This window comes from Syngnathus floridae, chromosome 9 (assembly GCF_059516105.1).
Source record: "Syngnathus floridae isolate MCC-2025c chromosome 9, RoL_Sflo_1.0, whole genome shotgun sequence".
NCBI classification, from domain to species: Eukaryota; Metazoa; Chordata; class Actinopteri; order Syngnathiformes; family Syngnathidae; genus Syngnathus; species Syngnathus floridae.
Genome location: NC_142421.1, coordinates 10,410,912 through 10,431,909, shown reverse-complemented (window position 1 = coordinate 10,431,909; position 20,998 = coordinate 10,410,912). Strand labels below are relative to the sequence as shown.

The 20,998-nt window shown below is 41.8% G+C and overlaps 2 protein-coding genes across 13 annotated transcripts in view; one reads left to right on the top strand and one right to left on the bottom strand.

Annotated features, from left to right (window-relative positions):
- ablim1a (actin binding LIM protein 1a) overlaps positions 1-14,341 on the bottom strand; it is a 31,612-nt gene extending 17,271 nt beyond the window's left edge. For 2 of the 12 annotated variants that reach the window (XM_088385917.1, XM_088385905.1), the window contains exons 1-2: positions 9,271-9,731; positions 681-818 (exon numbers count right to left, since the gene is read on the bottom strand). In XM_088385917.1, the coding sequence (XP_088242043.1) occupies positions 681-818; positions 9,271-9,505 (373 nt within the window). In that variant the 5' untranslated portion in view covers positions 9,506-9,731. Of the gene's footprint in view, positions 1-680; positions 819-7,753; positions 7,963-9,270; positions 9,735-10,906; positions 11,049-13,014 lie in introns of those variants that run through there. The other 10 variants (XM_088385909.1, XM_088385911.1, XM_088385916.1 and 7 more) reach the window with 10 other exon arrangements.
- fhip2a (FHF complex subunit HOOK interacting protein 2) lies at positions 12,868-20,990 on the top strand. Its single transcript, XM_088385904.1, has 18 exons — positions 12,868-13,032; positions 13,851-14,005; positions 14,816-14,894; positions 15,237-15,406; positions 15,469-15,573; positions 15,664-15,786; positions 16,167-16,370; positions 16,449-16,645; positions 16,728-16,842; positions 16,913-16,989; positions 17,058-17,250; positions 17,563-17,726; positions 17,832-17,972; positions 18,046-18,136; positions 18,205-18,348; positions 18,806-18,946; positions 19,100-19,203; positions 19,277-20,990. The coding sequence occupies exons 1-18, from the start codon at positions 13,026-13,028 to the stop codon at positions 19,386-19,388; spliced, it is 2,322 nt and encodes a 773-aa protein (XP_088242030.1). The 5' UTR covers positions 12,868-13,025; the 3' UTR covers positions 19,389-20,990.
- Positions 20,991-20,998: the final 8 nt, after the last annotated feature.

Sequence of the window (20,998 nt, the reverse complement as noted above, 5' to 3'; positions counted from 1 at the left end):
ATTAGCTATGCGGTGAAAAATGTTGCAGGGTTGCACCTTCACTGCTATTTTATAATCGAAATAGATCAAATAAAAATACATCCCATAATTCTCCACAGATACAATTATATAATGTCAATGTTTCTGGCAAATTACACAATAAAGGCATAGTACGTATTTGCCTTTGCCTTTACGATTGCACTGAAGCGCCATGTTTCTATCCACACAGCCGATACGGGTTGTCCTATTTAACGTAATTAGACAAATGTCAATGTGACAGTGACAAATATTTTCAACACAAAAAGTGATAGCCCCGTGAGCGTTGGTTTTAAACTTGACATTCTGCCATGATCTTAACTGGTGGCATTGCATCACTATCTGGCAAATAGCTCCAGAGATTTCAACCCTAATTAGAACTTTACAGTACACACAGAACAGACAGCCAGGAAAATGCCATCTTAAACAATGTGAAAGAGGCTAATTACACACATTACTAAGATACTGCATTCTGGACAACATTTGATTTGCAACTTTGAGGAAGGCCTTTTTTGAGCACCCAGGGTGACGGTGCACCCATGGAAAAAAAATTAGCAGAGCAAGAAAAGGTCTTTCTTATTTATGCTTACTTAATATAGAGTACAAAAATGAGACCTTGAGTTTTGTGTATGTTTGTTTGCGTACTTAGCAGTGTGTTACTGTACCTTTACAGGTGAAGCACTTTAGGTGAAAGTGTTTGTTTTGCACTCGCAGCACCTCGCCCTTGCATGGTTGCCTGCACTTAAAGCACTGGATCAGGGGCTTCTCTGTAGAGTGGTGCTGCGTATCCTGCGCATGAGCCACTGCAAAGAGAAGACACATTAGCATCACTAATGGCTTCGAAATGATGACGATGACTCAACTCGGGTGCTCGCTGTGAATGTCTGTACTTTCGTTGCTTTTCTTCTTTTCCACGTTGTTGTTCTTGGCACTTAGAGTTGGTAAAAACAGTTTACATTCACCTGGTCAAATGCCAAGTTGTTATTAACTAAGAAAGACACTTTATTTGGAAAGGAACAGGCTTGAATGAGATTTGTTCATTCGGAATACAGCCACATTTCTACTTGTAATATAGTGTGGAAACACATTATGTCAGTTTATTCACCCCCTTCAAATATTTTACTTTTTTAAAACTATTTTTTTTAAATTATTCATCTTGGTCTCATTTTTTATGTCATAAGAAATGGCATTTGATCAGGGGTGTGCTGACTTTTTAGATCCACTCAATGTTGTATATCAGGGGTGTCAAACTCATTTTTTTGGCGGGCTGCATTGTAGTCAGCTTCTTTCGGAGAGCCATTATGACTGTCAACCCAAATAAATGTATGAGCACCTCATATTATATACAGTAAAAGCTACAAAACAAAGTGACAAATAACTCGTTTTCAAATCAGATGAGTAAAAACTGGTCAAATATTTAAACAAAAAGATATTATTAAAAGTGAAGACAATTTGCAATTCTACTAATGACACACGAATTTGATGCACAATTTGTCTTCGCGGGCCACATAAAATGATGTGGCGGGCCGTATCTGGCCCCCGGGCCTTGAGTTTGACAGCTGTGTTGTATATGCTTGACACATGAAGTATAATATAGTTAGCTAAATGTAGTACCTCACACCAACTGTCATGAGCCTTTTGTAGAAAAACATGCGGCAGGTCAGCACAACCCAAACCCCCTACACAAACTGGAATCTAAATATAGCGTGTACCAGTACTTCATCAATGAAGCTGAGAAAAGCAGTGGAGGGATAGTCAAAGGTTAACAGAATGAATTCTCAACTCTAAATCTCTTGAAGTGTTCAGTTTGGTTGTTTGAGAGCGTGTCAAAGATTTGACAGTGTGCAGATCCTGGCACTCAGCTCAGATAAGAATAAAACAGGCGTCCTGTTAAGATAGCAGGGGGATGAAGGATGGAAAGGAACAGAATGTTCACCTAATTTTTGTTTGTGAACTTTAATGGGAGACAGTAGGAACATTGCTTTAACAAACTTGTTTTGGACTATCATTAGGGTATGTAATATTTGTTATGGTTTTAATAAATGGGTGGATTAAAAGTCCTAGTTCAAATTGAATATAGTAGAGAGGATAAAGACACATTTATGGAAAGAACATGGTTACAAAAGAGGGGTGGCCATGTTTTCTTTGATGCAATTACACTCAGCAGGACAATGAGTCATCTGTGGATGAACTAGACAGTCCCAGCAGCTCCGCTCCGAGTGTGACGTTGCACCTCCAAACAAAACCACAGGCCATCTGGGTTATTTAGCACTGCAAAAACACATCTTAAGCCTCTTTACCCTTCACCACATTGTAGTTGAACTATTAAAATAAAACTCAGTTCAAACCAGTGATGGGACTGTAATAATATTGTAATACATTGTGTAACTTGAAGAGAAGTAACAGTGACAGCCTAAAACATGGAAAAGCTTTTGCTAACATTTCAAAGCTACAATATTCCAAGCACAAATTAGTGGGCTGAGCTTTTCAATGCGGGTTGCTTGCCCCACTTTAAATTGCTGTAGACTGAGAGGCGGAGACACGGTGACAAAATATAACTCAGACAGGCACGCAACACCACATGTCATTAAAAATTAAACACACAAAAAGGGCTTTAACTAAAAAAAATAGATTGGGACGTGCGAGTTTAGATACAAACCATTAGCAACATTTTTATTTGCAGCAGCAAATAAAATACATTTATATTAAAAAAATTCTCTGCAGCAATTTTGGTGTTATCGTGATAGCAGTTTAACGAGAATGTATATGTTATATAACACTATAAATAAGTAACATTATGTTTCATGTAGCAAGCTCAGCACAAATCAACTCACTCAAATCTACAACAGGGAAAAAAAAACCTGATTTGCACAGACATTCCTAATCTTTGTTGGAAGTGTTGGCTGTGCTGGCTTTGTGAGCTATCCTGCCTCTTCACCGAGGGTTAACGTGACTGATATGAGCCTAAACACACAATGAACACACGCACACACACTCACGCACACACACGACCATGGTGCTGAGAAAGCAAAAACCAGCAGAGCATCCTGAAGGCTGGTGAAACGGCATTAAGGGGCGGGGTTTCTCTCCTCACCCTTAAAGCCATTCCGCCCTTCACTCCGAAAAGCAAAACATGGCTTTGTGGACAAGAACAAAAGGATGATGATCTAAAGGGGAAATGAAAAAAAACTTCAATTCCCTGAGGACTGATTCTCCTGCAACACGTGCTCATACTTTCTTGCTTAATGACAATATTGACAGTGATAGTACCTTAATTTACAAACTCATCAGAATGTACGACCACAGGGCCAGGTTGGGAATACACCAGGGAAAAGGGAATTCAGACAAGAGAGGGTAGCGCTGATAAAATATTAATTTGCTCATCGCTACTGTAAGCTACACAGCGTACAGTCTCCAGCAGAGTCAGACGACATCCTCACAGGAGTGTGTGAATGTTGGTAAGAAAACAGACAAAGAGGTTGCATCCAAAACAATAGGGACCCAGATGTGACGGATAGCTAGCCCTTGACCTTATTTTCTAAAGTGCATTCTGTGTGACACCTTCACAAAGGAGGGGACAGAATGAAGAAGATGTGACATCTGGGATGGGTCAAAGAAAAACACAAGGCATGGCTACGAGGTGGTCTAGGCAGAAATAAGTCCCAAGGACCATGATAGCCAATTAGTAAAACATATTTTCACCAGCAAAAAAAAACATGCTTATTATCCCTCTAATGGCTGTTGATTACGTGAATTTGGAATACTTAGTAAACATAAACATAAGGAATATCAATCATATCAATATCAGCATCTTTTGATTTTTTTTTTTGCTTGCTCAATGGAAATAGTTTGAACACCCCTGTTTTAATACAGTAGATATATCAACCATGCATACAATATTCCTTAATATTCATTTGTGCATTATTTATTGATAAATCTTAGTCTGCAACGTTGGTATAAACTACGTGCTTCATTTGAGCTGCACTTAAAAAATTCATAGGATCTTTCTTGGCCCATACCCCAAAGTTATATGTTAAGTATTGCAGCTTTTGTAATACTCTGCTAACTAACAAAGAAACAATGAAAACCAAACATTATTTACAACAGTGAGCAACTACACACTATCTGTTATGTTTGGACCCTGATTTAAGTCAGGCATAGTGACAAGACCGTATTAACTGACATTGGGGTTGATGAAAAACATTTTTGCTGTAATTTGTATATTATCTCCCTGAGGAATGAAAAGAATGGTAGGAAATCATAGTATTAATCACCAACCTCAAAGGTTACAACTAGGTCATCATGGAACTGGGGGATAGCCAGACAAGTATTACGGGTGATGGCTTTTTTTTTATCCCTTTTTGGACACATCGGCGCTTGCAACATTCCAGAGGATAAAAATTCCATTGACCCAACGCTCAAATTGCTACTGACAAGTGTACTCTTAAGCCAAATACTGACGCAGCTTTGGATCACCTGAGCAGGGAATATTTGGTTTCCTTTCAGCAACGGGAAATCGAAAGTCTCTAACATGCATTGTGCATCAGCAGGAAGTTAAACAAACATGAGATGCGGTATTCAGTTCTAGGGAAGGAATTTCATCTCCTTCGAGTATCTTCACAACAAAAAGTTTGCCTTCGAACAAGGCATTTGATGTCTAAAGAATGTTCATTACATTCATTCCAAGAAAATGTCACAAGTCGCAACTTCGAGCCTCGTAGCCATGGGGTGGGAGGATTGGTTGTTTTTCACCTCCTTTATTCAAATTGAAGAAATCTGAATTCATACCTTTAGTTTTGTGTCACTGCGATAGACTCCTCCCTAGAACCAACACCCTGTTTACTGCTTTTACACAGACCAGTAAATATTACCATAGAAATGATACCTTGTTTCTATCATTCTGGGATGTACCAGTAACAACACAATCATCTTTTCAAATAAACTGGATGCCTCATGTCCAACATTCCGTTGCTCCTTCCCATTTTTGTGATGACCACACAAAAAGCAAAGTGAAGATTCCAAGCAGAGCTGAGTAGCGGAGTTTGGTATGTAGACATTCCTTACATTATTCAGTTTACATGATCTCATATAAATACTATGTGGTTTCCAAACACATGCTGCTAAATACATACAAATGAGCCACATGCAATTTGTAATTAAAACAATACACAATGTAGTGTCCCTACAGGAAGACAGGAAGTAATCAATCAGCGGTCGGTCATAAAACTTGCCCCATATTTACAGTTCAGTTCAGGCCTATAATGACAGCATTAAATCCCAAAGGTCCGACGGTCAGATGCACGTCTATGGGGGAGGGTGCACAGAGCTCTTTATCACCGAGCCATAACAAGAAGCTCCTAACCCTCATCGCCATTAATATGTATGGCTGCCAGCCTGCCTTCCTGGCCCGCTATACCAGCACCCTAGACAAAGCACTTCAAACACATGCGTGAAATGTGTGTGTGTGGGGTGGGGGGGGTCCTATCAGACTCCACCAGATCCCCCCAAACTACTCCTCAGGGACCTCGGTTTTGGAATAATGATTTAGCACCATGCAAAGCATTTGTTTTGCAGCAAGTACCATACAATTTGCTGATAAACACTTTCAATTCATTGGCCCTCTCTGTAATGAGACAATAGTTGGTTCATGAACCACAGAACCATTGCGCGTGTATACATGGAAATGATAAAAGCTATTGACTTTTGGATTTTAGAAATGACACCTCATTACGTCTCCACGAGAGCAGACAAAGAGGATGTTTGTTAACAAGCATAATTCATGATATTCTTCTGTCTGGTTTGTTATTTTAACTTGTATATTTTAGGTCAATGACTTTCACTTCCTCTCTGACCACTAATCTCATCTGTATATTTTGGTCCAGTGTGGCAGCTGTACAAATATTGTGTCTATACAAATATTGTGTGAGAGTGTGGCATGTTACCTCCAGGGGTTAGCTCTGCATTCAGAACCTAGATCACCATGCACACAAATAAGGATGAGATAAATTCCACGGTGCCACCATGGCATTGATGAATCACTAACTATTTAGAGGCTTTGCATTGAAAACAGGACAACCACCTGCACACAGTGAGAAAATGCTCACCCTGCAATCTCCACATTCTGATTCATCATTCACAGCACACAGCGTAATTGAGTGAGGTTGAGGTCAGAGCCCATCTGGCCTCAGAAATGCTGCATGATAAGCTTATTGAAATCTTTGCTCACTTTCTTTATGCATACAAAACAAACATCAATGACGATCTATAAAGAAAAAGGTCTTTGACTGTGGATGACAAAACCAGGCAAGAATCCTTTTTGTGACAGATCCCAAGGATCCACATGGGAAGTAGCAGCTCAACTCCGTGGAAAACTTACTCATTGTGGTGAATGAACATGTGGCTGCCAGAATTTTTGGTTCTTCTGCCAGCACGGGTCTTGGTAGCAAGGCCGTTATTTTGTGGCCTATTGAGTCCACATCAAGAGAAGAATTTCAGGGCTGGACGCAGCCGCCGGCCAGTAGAGCGCTGTCAGATAAATAAACAAACCTACACACGCACGGGTCAAGATATGAGTAATCACTTTTTTTTAGTTTGTTACAGGAATTTTTATTTTTTTCCTAAAAAAAAGTCCCTCGAAATATCACATTACACCCACACAGCAACCAAAACCGTCTGTGCAAGCTACAAGCTCAACTTGGAAAATGTTTTGCTAAATCACAGCACAAACGAACAGCATGACATTACTTAAGGAAATGATGATAACTCCTGGCAATGTTATTCAAATTGTCATGATTAGCTTGACAGTAATTACTGATCAGGTGACCTAATTTTGAACTCTTACATTGTTTTTTCAATTTTATGTTGATATTAAACGATTTACTGTGTGCTTGTCATATTTTCTATAATTTTGACAAATACCTCGGACGTATTTCTTTATTGTGCCATGGTACTGCTGATCAATTTATTCCGACTACCGTGATTTTTTTTTTTTTCTAAAACACCTGATTCAGTGTTACAGCTGAATCATAACAAACAATAACACCCAACCACAAATCCCATAAAACAGACGTGAAATTCCGTAAATATTCTCCTTGACCTTCATATATCTAAACCACAGCATAGTGGCCTTGCTTGTGGTTAGTAGAAACCACCTTTTCCTTTTAACAGGGCACTACGAATGAGGCCACATCTGACAACAATGGAGTGTACCTTTTGGATAGTCACCATGGCAACGGCTGCAGACAGAGCATTGGAGGGAGAGGCAAAGAGAGGGAGAGAGAGCTCTGCGCAGTGTGCTTCCTTCCCTCTATGTGTTCCACTTTTTTACATTTGATAGTTTTAACTGCAATGAATGTGAGGAGGTATCTCTTTGAATCAAAGATGCCAATTTTCCACCACGCTTCCTCATAACACGTTTTCTTCCAACATACATTTACATAAAGCCTGACACCGCCAAAGTAATCATACTCCAGCCCGAGCATCATGCGTTAGTACTGGGAGAGGCATTGCACGTTCCAGTCAGCCAGAGCATGTTTCCACGCCACATGTTTCTTCAAAGTTCTAAGCAGCACACACCCCCACAAACCATGTCAATATCCCTCGGTCGGAATCATGCATCTGCCCTATGAATTTGTCAGATCAGACACAGATGTGAGTCAGTTAAATGGAATATAAAAAACATCGCTTCACAAAAGCACACTCATCCATCCACATTCCAGGGCCGGCAATCGCACAATACCTTTTTCTTTGACCATGACCATTGGAATCCAATAAATCTGCAACAGAGAAGCTTCTAAGTATCCTTCAGCAATGACACAGAAGCTGCTGGATCCTTTTCAAGTGGAGACAGCACAGAGAGAAAGGGGGAGGTGCAGGTGCTATGCTGTCCTCCTGAAAATACGGCGACAGTGAGGGGTTTGCCTCTGACTGCCTGCTTTGCTGCTACATCGCTCTTCTTCTCCTCCGCCTCCTCTGCCTACTCCTCCTCCCCTCCACTCCCTCACTCTGTCCCTCTGTTGTGTCAGCCACCTCCTCACTGCAGCAATCTGGTGTGCTGCTGCCTCTGTGTGAACTAAACCCAGAACCCCAAAACCCAAAGCAAACTACTTCCTACATATAAGATGTAAATTAAGCCCATTTGAGATTTCAAGGTAATACATACTAGGCGGAGCTATCCATAGAATTAAGATTCATTTCATTTTGTGTTGGTTCCAAATGTTATTCTGCCAAGCAAATTCATTTACATTTTTTAATTATTTATTGTTTTACATTGGTCATTGTCCGTTTGTTTCTGTGCATTATGCTAAGTATGATGATAAATGTGAAAAATGTGTCCAAGTGATAAATACTACTTTAGCATTTAGACGCCAATGAAAAACTTGATTATTTTTGTGAACCTATGTATAACTGCATACACAGACATCAAAATATTTGGACAATCTTTCATTTAAAAAGATTCTTAACATGATTACTTGATTATTTAAATACAATGGAATAATTTTGACATATCTAGCAGTAATATTATGATTTTCAGTAGAAAGGTTGGAGTATCCACTCTTATTTGATTTTTTTTCTGCTGCCACTTAAAGGAAACGAATGCTCAACCTTAACGTCTGCAACCTTTTGTAGCATAGTGCCGCTATCAGGTTCAAGTTGAATATCAAACCTGATCTAAATATTAACATAATGTCTATTTGACCAATAAGCCAAGCTATAAAGGTTATGCTGCTTTGTGTGGCAAGCAGTCAGAGTGTGCGTAACATTTAAAAATCTCAAGTTGTACTCATGGCCACGTGTAATCCTGATGTAAGCCACCATGTCGCTTGGTCATGTGCTGCTGTTTGGCAAGAAGCAGCAGGTCTGGCCTTACGTGATGGACACACATTATATAACTATCTGTGATTAACTTACTGCCTTCCCCCATTTGCAGCAAGACTTTTGAATGTAGGGAATACGTGATTGTGCAACAAGTGCACAAGACAATTTGTGCACATACACAGGTCAGATGTCAGCAGCCAATTAAAATGCATCTGTAACTAACAAGCAAAGTATTAGTAACTTGTGCCCACCTAAATTGACACAAGGCAGACAGACAGAAAGCTAAAATAAACAAAGCGGGCTGAACAGAAACAGTCTGGTATCTGTTATTGATTTTAACTTAGTATCACAACTGGTGGTTAGAAAGCACCCATAACTTGCATCCAGACAAGTGACATCATTTCAGACAGATGCACACATTCAATTTCGCTATCCTACCTGAAGCCACATCATGTAACCTCTCACTCAGGTAATAGTCGTTTGGGTTGAGGTAGGGCAGTTGCTCCATGTACTGTTTGGGAATGAGGTACAAGACCTCAGCCACATGTCCATCCTCAATGATGGACATGCGCTTGATGGAGCTCTTGCGTTTCACCCGTACGCGATCTACGTCGTGGCTACGGCTGGAGCTGCATAGCCTCCCCAGACTGTTGAGATTGGGCAGAGTGGGCATGACGCTTTGCCCTCCCTCAACCGTGCCACAAAGAGAGGTAAAGGACTCCAGGTGGACGTCAAGCACAGTCCTCCTCGAAAACACAGCTTTCTTCCGACATGAGGAAAGTGTAGAGGTCAAAGAGGTCCAAATCCGAACTAAAAGTGGGTCCCAAATACACAGCGGTGCATTATAAAGTCCAGCAGGGTTGTTATCTGTTCACATCTAGAGAAAAAACAAAAACTCGGGTGCTGATGCGCACCTTGTGCGGGAGAAGTCAAACATCAGGTAAGAGTCGGTGCCCAGTGAAACACTGGCAAAGAAGCTTATGAATGTCTTCAGCCCAACCAGACTGGAGCCTTAAGCAGCTTAAGGCTGACGTTGAGCCTATGATTATCTTCTGGGTGGGGTTAGGTAGTTCCACATCAGGTTTGCTCAATGTACTCTGGGAGACATGCCACCCAATGGGACCCGCCGTCATTTCTCACCCGTCTGCCAGAAACTGAAAGCCTATCTGGGTTTACAGGACACTTTCAAAACATTAAAAGCAACCACATTAGGGGGCTGTTTTAGACGCATCAAGACCATTTCAAGTTAATTCAACAAATGCTGGGGAATTAGTGCAAAGGCCAAATGGATGCAGTGCATAAAGATGGTGCAACATGATAATCCAAGAATTTCGTGACAGATTGATATGGAATCAGAGATCATGAGTATGAGCAAAGAACTGAAATAAGACGAAATAAACTGTGCTCTTGGAATTTCACAGCAAACTAAAAAAGTGACTTAATTTTGTCCATTAGAACCCCGCCAGCCTAACAGTTATTATTTATGAAATACAAATGAACAGAATATATTGAACAATGGTCAATACTGTCTGAAACACACACAAGCACGCGCGCACGCACAGACACACACACATTCACCCACACACAAACAGTGTTTTAAAAAGAAAGGTAACCCAATATCATAATAATAAAAAAATAGCATAATTGTTGTTGTTTGTCTTTGCCTTGGGCCTGCATTTCAAATTCTAAGAATATCTTGTTAGAGCAAGAACTCAGACTGGCTGAGTGTGCAATTATTAAACTAATGTTCTTGTTTTCAAATATATTGTCAATAACCCAGTCAGGATTTTGAGAATTTATTCCATATAAAAATAATCATGTATAATTAGCAGACGATTCTTTAAAGAACACACGCAAAACAATGATAAGAGTCCATCTTAGGACACGCTACTGCGCTGCAGTGAGGCACTGCCATCCAACTGTCATCCATTCCTCAAATCTAGCTACGACACATCTTCCCACATGCTCACATTCACTCACGCATGTTCAGAACAAAAGTCAGCTGTGCCTGAACGCACAAAGACAAACCCACCCCACCCCCTGCACAAATATGACCCTTTTTCGCGCTTCTTACCATCCAGTCCGAAGCAGGAGGTGATTTTTTGGGCGTAGTTGCACAGCCCATCGTAGCTTTGCTCTTGCATCACTGTGTTCCTCTCCCCAATCTCTACACACAGACAATCGCACCCACAAGCCGTCCCGTCTACCACAGTGCACACAGCCTTCACTCCTTCGCCTGCTCATGAATTATTTATGCTTTTGCCAGGACACTTGCACACGCGCGTTCATGCAGAGCACCCTGCACAAAAAGTGCTGATGCAGAGGATGTGCAGCCCTCTTCACTGTCTGGTCCTATATGGAGGAGGCAGCGGATTGTGTTACTGCAGGATAAAGCCTCCTTTTTGATCCGTCATTGATCGTCACATTAAGTGCAATAGATGAAGTGTGCGGGATGTACTAACTTACCAAGCAATGTGGACTTGGCGTACCAGGAAACTTGGATAATGAGATTGTTGAGGGGCATGAGTCACACATTAATCACTTAAAATGAGCCGAAATTAAATGGAGATGTTTTCCCCAGCATGCTTTGGGAAACTAATAAAGGTTTCATCTTCTTTCAAAGGACCCAAAGGTATTTTCCCCAAGCATAAATTGAAGGTAACCCAGCTAGCATAAATAGAGTATTATTATTTCCAATGAACAGCCTTGTTATCGAGTATCTCCTTGGACACATGGCAGAGGTCAAGTATGAATGTGTTAACATAAAACAAAGTTGATTTACAGCTGCAATTCACAGCCCAGAAGGTTGTTGATATTACATGAAACCAAATATGACATGTCAACAGTACAGACCAGGAGAAGCAAAAACCCAAATGGAATGAAAAACATTGGCTCACCAAGTGTATGTGAGAATTCTGCTGAGTTGAAGATCCCATGATGGAAATGTTCCAATAGACTAAAATGAACAATAAATCTGTCCACAATCAAAAGAGTTAGCAGAAACCAATTTGGCTGTTAATACAGCATATCAATAAGGTTTTAAAATGACATCACCGCAATAGGTCTGGTAAATGTTTTGAGAAACCTTGAGCTTTCAATGATGACATGAAAATACATTTTCCTAAAGGATAACTCAGCACAGTGGAAATATGATGACCCTGAATGAGCAGCAGGCCCACAAAAGGGAATATTGTACGTTTATTGGGTCGCTAATGGAAGTAAATCACTTGCAAGGTAAAAGCTGTTGGCCTCGCACTGACTGATACAAGGGGATGGCTAGAAAATAAGAGAGCCCAGTAATGGCTCTGACCAGTTGATGTCTGATAATCAGAAATGGAGATCAATCATTCAAGGCTCTTAAGAATTCAACTTCTTGCTAATCTTGGGCTATTGTATTTATAATAAAATATTACATTAGAGAACCTACATATAGATTTTCACATTATATAAAGAGCAGAAAATCTGAGCAAGGACACTTGCGAGGTTGCTGCTTATGGATATTGACTGGCTTGCACTTGGTTTAAGTTGGCTAACCAAGAATGTCATGCAGTGGACCATGAGCTTTATTGATTGAACCCACGCAGCCTGCACAGAGGTCAGTCAAGGAACCTACATCATGAGTGACCTCTGTGTGCTTCAGGGTGATTCTCAAAGGTGGCCTATCAATCTACCCACAAGCAGTTAGTGCATTCTGACATTGACATACTCAAAAAGGAGCAAGCACATTGCTCCCTTCAGCATAAAAACGACCACTGGGCAATGCACTTTAGTAAATCTCCTTCCTTGAAATCTCTCCATTAACATGATAAGATGTTGCTGCAAGTGTTTACTCATTTTATTTCACAGCTTTGCTAAGGCAAGAAAAGGTACAGCTGTGAATCTCAGATTGTCTTTACTGAAAGAGCAAATGAGGCGAATTTTGCAAGTGATGATTTTAAATGTCTGGTCTATTTTTAGACACCCGATTACAAAGTGTAGACATCCTGTAATAAATTGAAGGCTGCAGCAGTGTGGTTATTCCAGCTGCAAGGATGTAACCTACTTACACAGGTAGTGTCACCGCTCCCCAGACAGACGACTATATAGGTTTCTATTCTCGAGCCCCCCTCCTAACCAAAATGAAGAGATCTTTTTGCCTCCGCATCAGTTGATATGAAACCTTCTGCGGCACAAGACACTCACCTTTAGCAGACATGCCGGGTAGGTAAACTGTCCTCTGCAGCGATGAACAAGGCGAGCTCAGCGCAGGCAACATTGGAGCATGGCTTGATTGGCGATTTTGTTTTCATATGGACTTCGCTCGGCATTCTTAGTACATGTCGTATCATTTGAACACATGCTAAACGTTGGCTGCAATTTAGCGGACTAGACGATGACAGCCTGGCGGCAGGGCGTGTCCTCGAATAGGCAGCATCTTTTTTGTTTTCCAAGTTTTCCACCAAAATTGCGTGGTTAGATCACTCGATCCTTGTAACGTTTAAATAAGCCTGGTTTTGGAGAAGACTCGTTGTGAATAATAATCATCGTGGTACATTAAAGTTAAAGCAGGCGTTATTTCTTTAATTGTTACATCACTTATATTGTCTAATTGCCGTGATCGTCTGGACGTATGACATTGCAAAACATTTCTACATGCATTTCAACTGGATTAGTTTTGGCCTGTATATGAAAAATGCTATTTTACGTTCAGTGCCGTTTGACTGCCAAAATGACATCACATCAGCCTTAAATTAATATAATGTTAGTTGAAAACCGAATGAATTATTCCCTACTGCATTTGTATGCATCGCGAGTCGTCAGTATCAGTGTCCGTGTGTTGTAGTCGAGCGGCCCCTGCTGGTGACAAACGGAAACGGTGCTGCCGGGTGAGCGAAGTGCCACCGTGTCCAAAGTGAGCTGAGCTCGCCTCGCTCGCGAGACGTTTTGTTTACAGCGGCTGCTGCGCTTATGGCCTGCGAAGTTACGAGGCCAGAAACCCTTTATTATTTTATTACTCACGCAGATTCTCTCGTTGCAAGGGTCATTATACGAAAGCTCCAATCTGGATCGAGGCGGCAACAACAGGAAGAAGAAAATAGAGGAATTCTCTAGGTCTTCTCGGGAAAAAATAGTCCAGTCGAAGAACAGAATGTTCTCCAAATTTACGTCGATTCTCCAACATGCGGTGGAAGCGGTGAGTCTTAAGCAAACGCATGCATAAATCAACTGGTGACGATTTTCTTGGACATATTTGACATACATTCGGCGATCTAGACAGTTTGTATCACAACGTCAGCAGAGACAACGAACTAGCATATGCTAACACTAATTTACTCCTGTCTGTTTAATTTGGAAATTATAGCAAAGAAACAATCTTGACACTATTTATTATTTACCCCCGACATGTTGCAGTTTCTCGACTATCGTCGTCCAAATGTAAGCCAGCTGTTTGTGTTTAACGTAGCCTGGCAAACGGAGCTAGTTAGCCGCTAACGGCTAGCAGCTTCCTGCAGCCAAGCTCACGTTGCTACTAGTTAGCGCAACTGGCTTTCCTCTTTTAGGTGTTGCAATAGTGAAACGTAAGTTTTCCATTGCGCAAATATCGTTGCACTGCTGTTCAGCAAACATTCAGTGAGGACTCATGAACATCTGATATGTTTTGTCTGACGTGTGTTTTGGACTGTTGTCAAGTTAATCGAAGGGCGCTACTTTTCCAATGCCAGTTTTCAACTAAGTCAGTATCTTATCAGGATTAGAGAACAAGAAATATAATGATAAATATTTGAGACTATCCAAACATTGTGATAAGTACAAATCTATCAAACAATTTTTATCATGTAAAATTAAAAGAAAGTAAAAAACACAGCAGCAGCAACAACAACAACAACAACAACAACAAAAAACACGCATGCACGTTCACACCAGACACACACTCTTTGCTCTTGTCAGCTGATGAATGTCAACATGTATAATTTATTCTCACTGCTTTCTTTCTTTTTTCCAGCTAGCTCCATCGCTGCCACTGCAGGAGGACTTTGTCTATCACTGGAAAGCCATCACACATTATTACATTGAAACGTCAGGTAAGATTAGTTTTTAGACGAGAAGTTATTAGATTGCATTACTGAATGAAAAATGTGTTTCTGATTTGATATATGTTTGCTTAAGTATAATCATCTATAAGGGTTAAATGCTGAAGTGGCAGCACTTAACAGTGTTAATTAATCTGAAATGCTTGACATTCTTGGAGTGTTCAACCCATGTTGTTGTTTGAGCTTGGTACTGTGGTTACGATCCTTGAAAATATTTTACACATGGTTTTGAAAAGCAGTACATGCTTTGACTGAGGCTGTAGAAAACGTCACTCAACCAACTTTAGATAATGTTATGGTTGCATCAACTTCCATCTTTGTTTCTGCTCTCAGATGACAAAGCGCCAGTCACAGACACCAATATTCCATCCCACCTGGAACAGATGCTGGAAATTCTCAGTCAGGAGGAACTTGAACGGGAGTCTGGGGAGACTGGGCCCTGCATGGAGTATCTTCTGCACCACAAGATCCTCGAGACACTTTACACGCTGGGCAAGGCAGATGTAAGACATATATTGTAAGGGATGTAAAAGGGATGGATGTTTGAAGGCTGCTTCCCCCCTAGTGTCCTCCAGGAATGAAGCAGCAGGTCCTGACCTTCTACACCAAGTTGCTAGCACACATCCGTCAACCACTCCTGCCACACATCAATGTTCACAGACCAGTTCAGGTGTGGTGACCGGCATTTCCAGTACTTTTTACACATTGCAGTTCGCCCCGATACAGGTTGTGTAAGACATTTTCATCGTGTTTCCACTAGAAACTGATCCGTCTATGTGGGGACGTACTTGCCGCTCCTACAGAAAATGAGGAGATTCAGTTCCTTTGTATAGTTTGTGCCAAACTGAAGCAGGATCCATATCTTGTCAACTTCTTCCTTGAGGTAAGTTGTAGAATTCTTCACCGGAATTTGTAAGTAACATTGGAGCTCGCCAAAGTTGATCACTAATCTACACTGGTTGTAACTGTGAACATACCTTAGATCAATGTTTCGCAACCAGTGAGCTTTGGAACATTGGTGTGCCGCAAGGTTATCGCTAACAAAGTAGCTAAAATTAGAATTGAAAAAATAAAAGTGTTAGCGAAATGAAATGTTAACTGAAAATTCTTTTCAAAAATTGGGGTTGGAAAACGAAACTTTCAAAACATCAAAAATTATTTATTTACAACAAATAATGTATGCCAGTTACCTAGTGACAAACGAAAAATGCAATTTGATGGCAGAAAGTATTAAAATGGTCATTTATCCACTCTTGTTTCTAGAGCAAGTCAAAACAGAGAAATGAGAACAAGAGTCCAGGCAGAGCAGATGGGCAGAAGGACGCTGTGTTGGCTCCAGACACGGGTCAAGAACACGCAGAAGGCAGTGAGGCAGCACAAGCTGCTGCCGCTACCTCAAGTCCGAGCAAAAATAACAACAACAATTATAATCTGGTGACCTCGTTGCTCAACCTTAGCAAGAGCCCCGTGAGTAACCCACCATCGCGCCTTTGGGTGTTGCAAGGCTTCCTTGTCGTCATTTGTGTCCACTCGTGCACTGTCCAGGATGGCCGGATTGTGGTGAAGGCTTGCGAAGGACTCATGCTGCTAGTCAGTTTACCCGAGCCCGCCGCCGCCAGGTGCTTGACGGAGAACACTGAGCTCTGTGAGCTCCTGACCGACAGATTGGTCAGCCTCTATAAAGCCCTTCCCCCATCCATGGACCCTTTGGACATCGAGACAGTGGAGTCCATCAACTGGGGGTAACTTTTGATAGTTTGTTTCTTAAAATGTTAGCAAATTATCTCATATCCTTATTGTTTTGTTTCGTGTTTTTTTTTCCAGCCTTGACGTGTATAATGTGAAGGAGGATGGCGCAGTGTTTGCAGGGAAGAGGCCTCTCATTTCCTTCCTTTCTTGGCTGGATTATTGTGACCAGCTCATTAAAGAGGCTCAAAAGGTTTGCTCGCTGCATTTGGATGGCGTGTCGTTTGTCGTGTGGCTAGAGTTGACTCAATTTGTCATTTCAGTCGGCGGCCTCTGTGATGGCCAAAGCAGTTCGAGAAAGATTTTTTGTTTGCGTGATGGAGCCGCAGCTTATGCAGACGTAAGTTCCTGTCATCGGTCGCCCGCGCTGTCATGATATGTGTCTTCAAAGTCTGTTCTCGGCCGTAGGTCTGAGGTGGGCATCCTCACCTCGACGGCCCTTCTCAACAGGATCATCCGCCAGGTGACGTCGGAGGCTCTGCTTCAGGAGATGGTGTACTTCCTGTTGGGGGAGGAGAACGAGGCCGAGACGCCGTCCACTGTGGCTCAGAATCCCGTCAGGCACATACTCATCGAACACTGTGACCACATTTCAGACGAGGTCATTGCCACTTTTCAACATCGGTCTATGTCAATTACTGTCAAGCTTTTTGTTGCTTTCCTTGTAGGCAGAATGTGTTTTTCTTATTCACCACCTGCCTTTGTTCAGAAAGAAAAAAACTGTGTGGCTGTGACTCATGTTATCAACCAAAAGCACACAAATAACATCTGACAAAGCCAGGACGCGCATTATTCAGACGCACGCGGTGGCTTCTGTCGGCTTTCTTTTCTTGTCAGAAACCAAACGTTTGCCACGTTGCCATTGTGCCATGCCGACAACTGAGTTTCTTTTTTTCCTAACTCCCGTCTGCAGATCAGCATCATGACTCTGAGGCTCTTTGAGCAGCTCATTCAGAAGCCCAACCAGCACATCCTACACAGCTTAGTGCTTCGGAACCTCGAGGAAAGGAACTACCTGGAGAACAAACCTCCTGAGGAACGAGAGCCCATTGAAAACGGCCAGCCTCATGATGCTGTGTAAGGACCCCCAACGTTTTTTGTTTTTGTCCCCTACAAAAATCTCATAACACGACTCATAAAAGACCGCTTATTAGAATGTAAATTATTCATGGTTGTGTGCAGAGACCTGGAGGAGGATCCGCTGTTTGGCGACGACCTCTCTCCAAACAGCAGGCTGCCATCTTCTGATTGGCTCAGCCCGTTGCACAGTCCGGACCACTCCAAGTCTGAGGGGAAAACGGAAGTCCACAAGATTGTCAACAGGTTCACCATCTGCCCGTCACGCTAAATACTCACCGTTGAGCTTTTTTAATTTGTTGAACATCATCACTTGCAGTTTCCTGTGTTTGGTGCCCGATGAGGCAAAGTCCTCCTACTTCGTGGAAGGAAGCGGCTATGACACGTACCTTCGAGACGCGCACAGACAGGTAAGCCTCACGAGACTCCTCCTTCATCATCAGAGCAGGTTCTAATTCATACGGAGGGCTGTTCTTAGTTCCGGGACTACTGCGGCGTCTGTCATCGCTGGGACTGGAGAGGAAGCCCCAAACCCTTTGAGAAATGCAACTTGGAAGTCCCGTTCTTTGAGGGGCACTTCCTGAAGGTCCTCTTTGACAGGATGGGGCGCATTCTAGATCAGGTCAGTTCAGGTCATCTCTTTGAAACATTATTTAGTTCATTCCTTCCATTCCATGTGTCATTTTTATAGTTGGTCTTTTTTTTTTTTTTTATCTCATTCTTGTACTGCACCTCATTGAATGAAGGTTTCCAATTGGTTTCTGTCTGTGCTCTTCAGGCATTTTAAACCTTATAGTTCCATAATAAGGGTCAAACAAATTAATGGTAGTTCAGGCCAGTTGGCTTTACTGGGCAAGTGTCAGGACAATGAAAACAGAACTGAAAATATGAATATGTTAATTATAAAATTAGGACTGTAGATATTCTTTGGAGGCTAATGTGATTCAAAATATTTGATGAATAAGGCAATAATAATAACATCTAAAGAATAAAAAGAAAAATCATTTAATGCTTACAAGAAAGATGTGAATTGAGTTCACAGCGTAGTCTTGAGCGCTCCTCTGCTTTGCGTCTTGCAGCCGTATGATGTCAACTTGCAAGTGACAGCGGTTTTGTCCAAACTGTCCTTGTTGCCGCACCCCCACCTGCACGAGTACCTGCTGGACCCCTACATTAACTTGGCTCCCGGATGCAGGTCCTTGTTCTCTGTTGTCGTTAGGGTGAGTTTAACTCATTGGTGAAAGGTGTGTGTGGCTTTGGCACCGGGACTAAACATACATTAATTGCCTTTATTGTGTAACTGGTGTTAAGAGTGTTTCTAGAGTTCGTCATTTCAAATGTATCATTAATAAGAGCGTGGATTTTGTTGTCAGGTGGTGGGTGACCTCATGTTGAGGATTCAGCGCATCCCAGACTTCACCCCTAAACTGCTGCTGGTGAGGAAGCGATTGTTGGGTCTGGAGCCCGAGGGCATCACGTACGTACGGCGGCTCACTCATCTGTTGGTCAAACTAGCTACTGGCGTGTTTTAATCCCGCCTCTCATTCCAGTATCGACCACATGACTCTGCTGGAGGGGGTGATCGTGCTGGAGGAGTTCTGTAAAGAGCTGGCGGCTATCGCCTTCGTCAAATACCACGCCACTGCCTCGTCGTCACCGTAGCGTCTGCCGTGCCCTTCTCGTCGGGCCGCCTGAACGTCGATGGTTGGTCGTCCGTGCTCGACGGGCCATGTGGCTTTCGGGCTCTGAGTTCCAACACTGCCAATTCAGCAGAGGAACAAGATACAGACTGAAGATGGGCAACCTCTGCGTTTTCTTTTACTGCCCAGTCACTCATCATCATCATCATCATCATCATGGACATAATGTGTGTGGGACAAACAGATGTGTGTATTTATTTGCAGTCATGGATGTCATCGCCTTAGTGTGGAAGCACACCTTTTCTTTTTAGAACATTTTTATCTTCATCGACATGCAGTTGACATTCTCCTTGGACTGTAGTATTAACAATACTACGCACACCTTTTAAAACGCCAAGTTCTCTTTAATTTATTGATTTGCTTTCAGGTCGCCTTTCTTTTTAAACTGTCGTCGTATTAGGATGCTTTTAATTCAGTCAACGAGCTGAAGCTTTTTCTTCATCATCCAAAGGTGTCACCATCCAGCGTGGTGTGTTTAGGAACTTTTGCACATGCACTTGTTACATTTTCGCTTGCATTTGTACAAAGATACAAGGCTTCTCATAGTTCCCATTCTGTATGTAAATGTTTTCCTTCCCTGAGCCACTGAGCTCATCTCTTAAGTTGCTATGCCTTCTTCTACAAACTTGTATTTAAAAGCAGTGTTGTGTCTCGGATGACCCAAACGTGTACTGTATTAATTTTATGGCGAGGTGTTGGTTGCTTGAAATCAACAACTTGGGAGACTTCAAGATTGTCCTCCATGTATTTTGGGTGTAGTTATTAGGTTGGTGTTTCAGCACTTGTGTGGGGACGTGAGAGAGATTTGTGTTGCTCTCCTCCTCCAGTCTTGAGCTGTTAATGGAAGTGCTCGCACAGGGTCACATTTGCACATTTGTATTTCTTCACACTTGCTCATTATGTAAATATATAACACAAACGATGTGTATTTTTTTCCCCTTTCATAAACCAAATATAGCAGTTATGTTCCTATTTTCCAGGACATGCTCTTTTTTTTTTTTTTTTAATGGTCAATCATGCATATTTTATTATCAGCCATCTTACCAACTTTGAGTGTTAAGTTGTGTATTGTATGTGTACAACAATAGCAATATAGAAATATACTACCTGGTGTCATTGCATGCCGTGGCATTATTTTCTTTGACAAAAGAGAGCAGAAGGCTGATTGGCTGAGTTCTCAGTGACACGTGATGCCTTACTTCTACTCTTCATCTTTTTAGTTACATCAGCTCGCCTTGTCATGACTATGACTGATTATGTTAGCTTTTTTTGCTGACAGTGACCGGTCACTGTTGTTTGTAATTGCATCCATACTCTTGTTTCTTTCCTGATATGAAAGAAAGTGAAGCCTTGTTTTCTTTGTGTGGCTATTTTGATTTGTGCAATGCAGACGTGAGACATGGTGCATGATCTTCCCTCCTGGTGCTTCACTGAGGATTTGAAACGCAAGCATTGTGTTCTCACCGACTATTTATTCCTCCCTTATCACTTCAGTTCTGTCAAGACAATGTGCTCTTGTTCAACTTTCTCCATCTCAATAAAAAATGTATCCCTGCTGGGTTAATTAATGTT